The 10580-nt window shown below is 40.2% G+C and overlaps 1 protein-coding gene across 2 annotated transcripts; it reads right to left on the bottom strand.

Annotated features, from left to right (window-relative positions):
- Positions 1-4137: 4137 nt before the first annotated feature.
- Positions 4138-7991, bottom strand: bub3 (BUB3 mitotic checkpoint protein). Of its 2 annotated transcripts, none has more exons than XM_026222284.1 (8): positions 7877-7991; positions 7317-7511; positions 7168-7237; positions 6944-7095; positions 6716-6874; positions 5356-5533; positions 4709-4925; positions 4138-4326 (listed from the first exon to the last, which is right to left on the bottom strand). In XM_026222284.1, exons 1-8 carry the CDS (start codon positions 7910-7912, stop codon positions 4317-4319), a joined length of 1017 nt encoding a protein of 338 aa, XP_026078069.1. In that variant the 5' UTR covers positions 7913-7991; the 3' UTR covers positions 4138-4316. The 2 variants fall into 2 exon arrangements, with proteins under 2 accessions (XP_026078069.1, XP_026078070.1); XM_026222285.1 differs by lacking the exon at positions 7877-7991 and adding an exon at positions 7735-7863.
- Positions 7992-10580: the final 2589 nt, after the last annotated feature.

Below are 10580 nucleotides of genomic sequence, written 5' to 3'. Positions count from 1 at the left end.
TCGTGTTCTGTTGAATTCATTCATTCGATTCACAGTTTAAATGCACAACAGATTCACAGTTTATGTAGTACACACGTCAGCTGATGTGACAGCTTGGACCAGGTGAAGGTCAGGAGTGTCCACAGAGGTCACAGTCAGGGTCGTGACCCGACCGACCCTCAGAGGTCATCAGCAGACATCAGGATCACATGATGAGCTTCAGAAAGTCATGTTCTGTGTTTGTGTGTGATCGGTCGGTCCAGTGAACAGATACTAACATGCATCACACAGAGACTGTAATCACTGTGTAACACGTCCTCTCATAACATATTGTTTAAATATAAGGTTTGTGCTGATGTGTGTTCGTCCGTGTATAAGTGTGGAGCGCAGGGGTGGCTGGGTAAACCGCTAATCGCCACGGCAACCAGCCCCTCTAGCACACGTATGTTCTCAAACCCTGATGCTTTATTCACTCTCTTCAGTGATTCATTCCATGACGGAACGCATCCGAACACAGAACATCGACTGAGATAAAGTATTATTCAGAGTAGCTTCACTACTGACACAACTCATGACTTTATCACACGGATGTTGGAAAATTTAATGTTGGAAAATTATGGAGTGTAGCTTTAATATTTAAGAATTGCTGAGAAATGTTTAACTTTCTAATCAAACATCTGCCTGCATTTAGAACCGTCAAACTATGGTTGATTTTATCAGATTTTAGGACACTCTTCACAGTGTTTTTATATTGAGATATATTTTATAAACGTTCATGTTTTCATACTCTTGACACTCTAGTCAATCTTTAGTTAAATAATAAAAAAACTAATTTATATATTTTTTAACATAGAAATGATCCTAGTTTGTACTGTCATATTGATTTTTGATGATTTTTTTCCTCATTAGAGAGAATATTCAGATGATGAGGATGCTTTGATCTGTTAACGCCTCATTGTTATTTTTATAAACTCTATTTTGTCACTTTTTCATGCTGTTTTAATGGCTATAATTCAATAAAATACTTATTTCTCAAACAAATGCATCATCCAGGGATTTGGGGAATGGGACAGAAAGACAAAGACATCTCTCAGATTGAATGGGGGTCTCTGTCAGATTGGGATGTTTCACCTGAGACTGAACACATCCAGCTAAATAAAGGACAACATCTGTTCATATCAGGAGCTCAAATGTTTGTCGCGCTCTCTCTCAGCACATGAGTGACCCCACCATGACCTCTGCTGACCCCAGGTGCCTAACCCTAACTTGCTTTCGGTCACTTTTGGCTGGTCACTGGAGCATAGGTCAAAGTTCACAGGCTGATCTCCACAGTGACGTGTCCCTCAGCATAAGGAGCAGACAGATGTAAAAGATGTTTAATATGGTCTCGTCGTCTGTTTTCAGACAAGATAAGAGCTGTAGAAGCAGAGCTGCAGAGTCTGATGTCGAGCACTGATGTTTCATTGGACACCAGAAAAGCATCGGAGTGAGTTTTGATACTTGTAACCATCCTCTTCTCTTAAAAAAATAGAAGACAAAATCCTTAATCATGCCAGATAAAAAGAGAAACATTGCCATCAAACGCTTAAAGACATCAGTGAGTGAAATGATCAAGCCACTTCACGATCAATTCACGATCAATTCTGTTGCTTTTAAAAGTATCTGAACAGATGGGTGTTCTGATTTTTGTCATTATCATAATTTTGTCACTGTTGAAGTGATTCTTTCACAATCATCAGTTGGCATTTTAATTAGTTCACGATTTGGCTGTGAATTGTGTTTTTGGGATTGTGGTAAATGGCTTTAAATCACTTGTGCAGAAAACATCAGTCTGTCCAACAGCAGATTTATCAATTACTGACCATAACAACCCATCAGATTTCATTTGGCTTTGATTGCAGCATCATAATTGATCAGGACGCTGCTAAAAGCTTAGGTTCTTCGCGGTCACATCACCAAATCATACAGTGAGCTGTCAATCATTCCATCACCTTCAGCTCTGACCCCACAGATGACTCCAGATCACGGGATGTGCGGGTCACATGATGACTCACAGTAGATGTGGTTTGAGCGATCTCTTTACATTTCAAAACATCTATTGCATAAAAAAAATCATGTATTAGTGAATCAGTCTGAATACACATCTGTGTAACCAGCAGTCGTTGTGTTTGAGTGGAGGTGCAGTCTGGGTAATGATTCAGGGATGCTGCTGAAACGCTTTCTCAGCTTCACATCAGGTCCTCTGCTGGAATGAAGCAAGAACATGAATGAGCTGTTGAGTGATGAATCTGAGTTTAAAGGTTCAGTCTGGAGGAAGTGAGGCGTGTTGTAGATGTATGTGGGTCGTGCGTGTCGATGGCGTGCTCGTGTGTCGTGAGAAACGCTCCAGGCTTCAGATGTTACTCTAGAAGCATGAGATCACACCAAACTCTTTCTGATCGCACAAAGCCCGTGAAACGTTTGTTCCTGATGTCCTGAGAGCTTCTGTGAGATCTTGACCTGAAAGTTTTCATCGTTTCCTGATTGTAAAAGGTGCGGCACATGAGAGGATTCAGAAAGTGAGGTGAAGGACGGGACTAGTTATTAGTTTTTAGTTACACAATAATATGTGACCCGCGGCTGAGGAGGTGTTTGTTAAATAATCAGGAATTAAAGTCTGATTGTCCGAGTGGCAGCAGCAGGTCTGTAACTGAGATCTGCGGCCTGGTTTCAGCTTCGCCTGAAGGAACAGAGGAACTTGACGCTCAGACGACGTGCTAGTTCTGAACCTGTAAGCTGGACGCCTGCGGTCATGATGAGACTGGTCAACAGCAGAGGCCATGTGGCAAAAATATATTTTAAATATGTGGTAAATAGATGTTGTTAACAGTGAAGCTCAATCAAATATTTTAGAAATCGAAATTATATGTAGTTTCAATCTTCATCTATCAAAAAAAAAAAAAAAAAAAATATATATATATATATATATATAAATAATGTAAAATATAATGTAAGCTTAATATATATATATATATATATATATATATATATATATGCTTTTCAAAAATGTACAAAATATATATTTACTTAAATATTTTTTGAAACATTTTAGCATTTTTATTTTTGAATATATTTGAAAACACAATTTTGTACTGAATGGGTTTTATTATCCATTTTGTCCTGAGAAATGAAAAAAAAAAAGGGATATTCGCCCTAATTTGAGTCTTGTTGCTAATGTACTGTAGATCAGCTCTGACTCTGGCGTCTGATTGGATGAAAAATACAAAACAAAACAAAAAACATGATTCGACCAGTTCAGGTAATACAGTATATACTGTTGAAGAAGATATGACAAGGAAAAAAAGTGCAAACCAGAAAAAATACAGACCGAACTAATTCAAAATACGAGGCTGAAGAAGAGCATGTCACTGGAAACATCACGTCTGTTTTGGGACTGTCAGTCAGGAAAGCTCCTCCCCCTGTTGTGACGTCATCGTCACATGTCAGCTGATTGATGAAGTTCATCTGTGAAGACCAGGCGTCTGTCAGCAACTCAAACCCCTTCCTCCTCAAATAAGCAGAAAACACGTGCACTCGCTTCTCTCGAGAGCTCTGAGGTCAGAAGGTCACGCGGACACGCGCACGGGTCTCTGACGCTCCTCCGCTTCACCTCCATTAGCGCGACTGCAGCCGGACGAGGAAGTCAATTTTCCAATTTAGCAAACACAAAGATGACAGGAAACGGCGCAATTTAGTGCAGATGAGGGGTAATTACCTCTAAAATCAACGCCATTTCATATGAAGCTCAAGCCATCATAATGAGAGCGATGCAGTCATTACTGTTCATTAGAGGAATTAGTAACATCATTTAATAAACGCACAAATAATGTTTAGGATATTGAAGCAGCAGCCGAAGCCATTAGACAGAAGCAAAGCTTTCTAATGCAATAATTGCAATGTTCTACACAATCTCGGTGTGTGTGTGTGTACCATTCACTCGGTCAACAAACAAAAGCGTTTCTGTCTGTGAATCTGATTGGATTTCATGTCTCTTTTTGTAATGAATTCATACAATCACAATTCAAAGAATTAAATCCACATTTCATAAAACTATGACATGAATGACGAGAACTTCATGAGACAGCAGATCTGAGAAAGATAGGGTAGATGACACTCATGTTCAATGTATAAAAGGGGTATTTTATTGTTCTTAAGCACATAAAGATACACACACTGGAGGGCACAAACAAAATGAAAACACGTGAATTGTATCTGTTGACAGAGACAGAATAAAGAGACAGACATGAAGGAAACGAGTGTTTTGTGTGGCAGCAGAACGTCTGCGATCATCTGCCGCTTCACGTGGATCTGTGAACACAAGAACACACACACATCAGTTCATGAAGGACCGCCCACTCACCTGTCAATCAAACACTTGTGTACCAGCCCACAAACTCACTGAACGCCTGATCAATACACATGCAGAGAAACAGAGATTTAAGAGATGTCTGTATGTGCTCAGACCAGAGACACGTAATGCAGCAAGCGTCTGCTAAAGCTCTTTCTGATGAGACCACTGCACAGACACACAGCGCTGAACACACACACACACACACACACACACACACCGATAAAGAGCTGAAACAACCCAGCGGTGTTTGAGCAGAAACACTCACACAGCAGGAATCAAACACATTAAACAGCAGGACGGATGGCAGACGTGATTGAACAGGAGGGAAGCGGGACTCACTTGGGCTTGGTCTCGGCGTCGGTCACCTGGCGGATGAAGACGGCGTCGGCGGGGTGAGACACGTCCCCCTGCTCCTGCATGTACGACGAGGCGATGGCCAGCAGAGAGCCGTCTGTACTGAACGCCAGAGACGCGATGCTGGTCGGGTAACGGTGGAACTGACACAGACGCTTCTTGTGGAACGGATCCCAAATGTTCACGAAGCCGTCAGAACCGCCTGTGTGCGCACAAAAACACACACACACACACACACACAGAGAGAGAGAGTCATTTCTCAGTCCGAGTCTGGGTTACACAAACAGAAACTGCAGACATAATGGAAACGTTTTCTCTGAACTTGTAAATCATGTTTTGTGTTCACTGGTTCATTTGAACAGTTCCTGTGACGAATTAAAGACATTTATCAAAGTGCAAATTTTCAATGTGGTTGCTGCACCTCAAAATAATGACTGTTTTCAGACAGGTTTCCCATCAGTCACTGCTCAGGCTAACTCCAGACTAACATGCTAACACTGCATCTGTTCCTAATCTGCATATAGTGAATACAAATGTTCTCTAATTCAATGAAAGCTTTTGAGTGTTTGCTAATAAGTGAACATGAGAGTAATTCTGTCAGTAATGAAGAGCGTGAGTGTGTGGATGGGTACCGGTGGCAAACGTGTTGTGGACGCTGTGGAAGGAGATGGCGTTGACCGGATAGACCTGCTCGATGCCGTTCTCCTTCAGTCTGTGGCACTTGAAGGCGTATTTCTTCTTCTGCACCTCCAGACTGGGATCCAGATACTCCACAGCGACTCTGCCCTCGATGGAGCTCAACACATAACCCTGAGAACACACACACACACACCGCGGTCAAGATGACCAAACCCTCTCACAGGAGCAGTGCACCACACGGAGAACTCATCACCAATAAAACAGTTTTAAGCGTAGGACATTTACAGATGCAGCGAGGAGCCCAGACTACTCTCAGTGACCGAGTGACGCTTGTGATCATCACATTGGTGCAGAACACAGAACAGTTCTTCGTGACTCTATATCTCAAGCTGCAAAAGACTTAGTTCCCACTTTAAGTGAACCTTAGTTCCCAGATCATCTACAAGATGGATTAATGCTGATAAAGTCAAGAATAAATGAGACAAACACATGACAGTATGATTGAAATGTTAAAATGTAAAAAAATAAAATAATAATAAAATAAAATGTGTTTATTCTGCGGCACCTAAACACAACTACAACTACAGTAATAGTCAAAAGTTAGGAAACATAACTTTTAAATGAGTATATTCTGCTCACCACAGATGCTTTTATTTGATCAAAAACAAAGTAAGAAATATTAAATATTATTCTACTGTAAAACATCTGTGTTAAAGTGTAATGTATTTCTGTGATGCTCCGCTGTATTTTCAGCATCATTCCTCCAGTCTTCAGTGTCACATGATCTTCAGAAATCATGAATAATATGATGGTTTGTTTTTTAGGGTGTGTATTTTTTAAATAAAAATGTATACTTTATTCATCAAGTATGCATTAAATTTATCAAAACTGACAGTATCTGACAGTAAAGACATTTATAAAGATTTTTTAAGAATGTTCTTTTAACCTTTATACTCAAAGAAACCAGAAAAAAAAAATTCACAAAACATTTATATTTTTAATATTGAAAATAAATACAATTATAGTAGCACCAATAATAAATGTTCAATCAAATCATCATATTATTCTGATTTCTGAAGATCATGTGACACTGAAGACTGGAGGAATGATGCTGAAAATACAGCGGAGCATCACAGAAATACATTACACTTTAACACAGATTCACACAGAAAACAGATGTTGTCAACAGCATGTGAACTGTGTGATGTAAAAGATTGTGCTGATTAATTATTATTTTGTACTGTGTTTTATCACTAATGATCGCCTTTCTTCCATAACGATAAAGAAAATCATTTTTAACAGACCCATGGAAACTGTATTTGTCCTAAACTGGTGTGTGTGTGTGTGTGAGACCTGTTTGTTGGGGAAGGCTCGTATGCAGCGCGTCTGATATTTGAGGCTGGACTCTCGCCTCTGCTGCACGTATCCCATGTTCCTCAGGTCCCAGACGAGCACACGTCGCCCCGCGGTCCCCACGATCAGACGGTCTCCAGCGACAGACAGTGTGTAGACCTGAAACACAGTCAGACATCAGACGCCGCTCGCTCCGTCACACACAAGCTCCGTCTCTCGTCTGCTCACCTTCTCCGGCTGTGTGAAGGTCCCGGCGTTGCAGGGTGTTCTGGGATCCCAGAGCCTCACAGACATGTCCCAGCTGCCCGTCACCATCACATTGACCTCCGGACAGTACTCCACGCAGCGGATGGGAGCGTCGTGCGTCCCCACGATGGTGTCTGAGGAAGAGCACAGATACAGTCAAGCACCAGCGTGATGTTTAGTCACGAGCGTCTGGTGTTCACACTCACCCTGATCCGTGTTCAGATCGTGTGTCTTCAGCTGAGCGTCCAGACCGCCGCTCCACGCGTGAGCCGGATCCTGAGACAACACGAGACACAGAGTTAGACACAGCAGAGGGCCAATGTGTGGTTCTGCAGGGTTCTGTGGTGCTCCTCACATAGAAAGCACAGTCCAGCACCGGCGCCAGATGCTGGTACTTCATCCTCATGCTGTTAGCGCTGACGTCATACAGCCGGACCGTGCTGTCCCACGACGACACTAGCAGGAACTGAGCCGAGCTCGGGCTGAACTTCACAGCCGAGACGCTGTCCTCCGGACCCTGGGTCAGCTTGAACTCATTGGTGCCGGTCATCTGAGAGAACACGCGCGCACACACACACACACACACACACACACACACACACACACACACACACACACACACACACACACACACACACACGTTACATCAGCAGCTCCTGCAGAGTGTGTGTATGTGTGTTACTGTGATCATCATCGTGTGTTTGACTCAGTCTCGAGTGAACCGTTATTAAACCGAGTGTAACGCTAGCGTTAGCTTCATCTGAATGACGCACATTGCGCGGCTTCTGAACCTCTAACCGTCGCGTTTGTATTCACAACTCAATCTTCCGCTGTAAAAGCTCTCTGAAACACAGCTGAACGTTTTATTTCACATAAAAGTTTATTAAAATAAGCAGAATTTCCGTTAAATCTCACCGCGCCGCTCTTTTCTGTTGCTGCTCTGCCGCTCATCGATGCTCTTCTCTGATTGGACGCATTCACAACAAAGCTCTGCTCTCATTGGTGCGTTTCAAAACTCCCTCTAACGTTCTTTAGCAATGATTGGTTAAAAGGATTTACTTCCGGGGACGAGCGGGGACACGAAACAGCAAAATATCGCGAGATGTTGTTGTGTATTTCTGTTTTAATTTACTCAATGCGATCGTCACAGTTAAAATATCTGTGCTACATTTCTAAGAAAAAATTGGGAATTGTATTTTTTTTCTTTAGCGTTATATTTGTCTGAAATGATATTCACTGTCAGTCATTAATCAGCATGTTTTATTTATTTGCTGATATAATTCTGTGATGTTCACTGAATAATAACTAAACCGTGATACTTAGATATGGAATTATGTAATAATTTACATGATATAACATAAAAGGGGGCTGTTTGGGTAATGTGATGGTATTTCTTGGTTTCTTTAGTTGTATTAAATTAAATCCAGTAAAGGTTTGTGATTTATTCCATTCATTATTCCATGCTTGAGCAGCTTAACCCTTTCCCATTGATGCCCAAATTGCGCTTTTTCCAAGCTATTTATTAATTATTATTATTATTATTATTATTATTATTATTATTATTATTTTATTAAATGCTTTTTGTGAAGGCCTGTCCAATCTATTAGTGAATTAATGAATAATAATTTAGCCGTGAATAAAATGATCCACATGATGACCTTACGATCTCATACAGGACCATTCCTCATGATAGTGATGAGCTTGAACACTTTCTTTAACACTTTTAAGATGTCTTGCCTTAAATGACAACATCAGCTCAACACATGATACCTTTCTGTACTACTGAAGCTGTTAACTACCCACGGAGGAGGAAACAATGCTATATTATCATGACATACGCTGTTCTGTAAACTGAGCCAAAAAATAAATAAATAAAATAAAAACATTTTGGGAGGGTAACATTTGGGTAATTGGGAGCAGTGTTGGGGAAATTTACATTTAAAAGTAATGCATTACAGTATTGTGTTACTCCCTAAAAAAGTGACTAATTATGTTACTTTGTTACTTTTTTATGAAAAGTAATGCTTTACTTTACTAGTTACTTGAAAAAAGAAAATCTGATCACGTAACTTGAGCACCTGCCCCTCTCTGGACGGCTCTGATGTGGATCATCCTTATCCTCATCCTCATCACCCTCATCCTCATCATCATCTTCATCATCCTTATCCTCATCATCATCCTCATCACCCTCATCATCATCATCATCATCATCATCATCCTTATCTTCATCATCATCATCATCCTCATCCTTATCCTCCTCTTCCTCATCATCCTCATCCTAATCTTCATCACCCTTATCCTCATCCTCATCATCTTCATCACCCTTATCCTCATCCTCCTCATCATCTTCATCATCATCATCCTCCATATAAAAACTAACCATGAAAATATCTGTAAGATGTAAAGCAACAGTTACATGTCAAACCCGAGAATCAGTAATAAACTCCGGGAGACGAAATGTATTTGTGTGGAAAGTGAGTCTAGCTTCATGAATGTTGGTTATTAATTCTAATTTCTGCGCGGATTTGATGCTGAATCTCTTATTCCTCAGCTGCTTCATCAGACTCCCAGCATCAGACGACACGCGCTGTTGTAGGCTACTTTAAATAAAATAAAAAATCCTCCTGAAGCGCGTGCTCGCCGGTTTTCAGTCAGTCAGGGAACGCGCATAAAATAACGCATCGCTTATGAAAATCTGATGTGAATTATCTTTTAATTAATATTTATGTCGTAGTGACTGATCCAGTTTAGGATATAAAACCCTCATTATGTACTGTTTTAGCTGTATATCAAATACATGATATTATAGGTAGGCCTCCGTGAAGCGAATTCTTACAGATTTGTAGTAAGATTTTAGTATTTTAGTGTGCTGTTTTACAGATACTATTTTTAATAATACAAAACCACGAATTTCCGCGAGAATATAAATGCTATTAATACTAAGAATTAAGAAATACTATTTTAATTCAACTGATTTATTTTACGCAACTTAACCATTGCGTGAGAATAATAATTTACGAGAATCAAACCACAAAATATAATTACCGGTGTAATAATGGCAAGGCAATGCAATTTATTTGTAGAGCACCATTCTCCACCATTAAAAACAACAGTTTGTTGACCAATGTGCCTTACATCTTTTAAAACATGTACACACAGAAAAACCCATACATTAGGCTACACACCAATATTATACAGCTCAGAGACCACGGACCACACAACACTAAAATACGAAGTGTCACTAAATAAAACAAGCCCTGGAAAAGATGAGTTTTCAGAAGACATCTGAAAGAGCCCGATGTGAAGCTGCTCTAATATTTAACTTCAAATAAATGCGCAGTAAATCTAACTAATATATATATATATATAGGCTATATGTTTATTTGACAGGGACCGTGCACAGTTCAAGCCCTGTACCAGAGTTAGCAGTAAAGCTAATTTACATGTGGTCCCTGGACAAGGAAAAAAAAATAAAAAAAATAAATAATAAACATTTTTTTTCTCCTCCTTACAAACATCAGATTTTATTTGGCACCAGCAACATAAATGTTATTGAACGCGGTGTATGACTGAAGTTCTTTGACAGAACCATAATTACATGTTTTAATTTAGATTATAA

This window comes from Carassius auratus, chromosome 37 (genome assembly GCF_003368295.1).
Source record: "Carassius auratus strain Wakin chromosome 37, ASM336829v1, whole genome shotgun sequence".
In the NCBI taxonomy this organism is placed as follows: domain Eukaryota; kingdom Metazoa; phylum Chordata; class Actinopteri; order Cypriniformes; family Cyprinidae; genus Carassius; species Carassius auratus.
The sequence above is the reverse complement of the archived record's forward strand: the minus strand, read 5'-3'. Positions and strand labels throughout refer to the sequence as shown.

Bases quoted from the DNA above. Each gene is read 5' to 3' on its own strand.
- bub3 (XM_026222284.1), bottom strand. From the start codon at position 7,912: ATGAGCGGCAGAGCAGCAACAGAAAAGAGCGGCGCG. The intron at 7,512-7,876 runs GTGAGATTTAAC...GTGTTCTCTCAG, and splicing joins CAACAGAAAAGAGCGGCGCG to ATGACCGGCACCAATGAGTT. The intron at 7,238-7,316 runs GTGAGGAGCACC...GTGTTGTCTCAG, and splicing joins TGCTGGACTGTGCTTTCTAT to GATCCGGCTCACGCGTGGAG.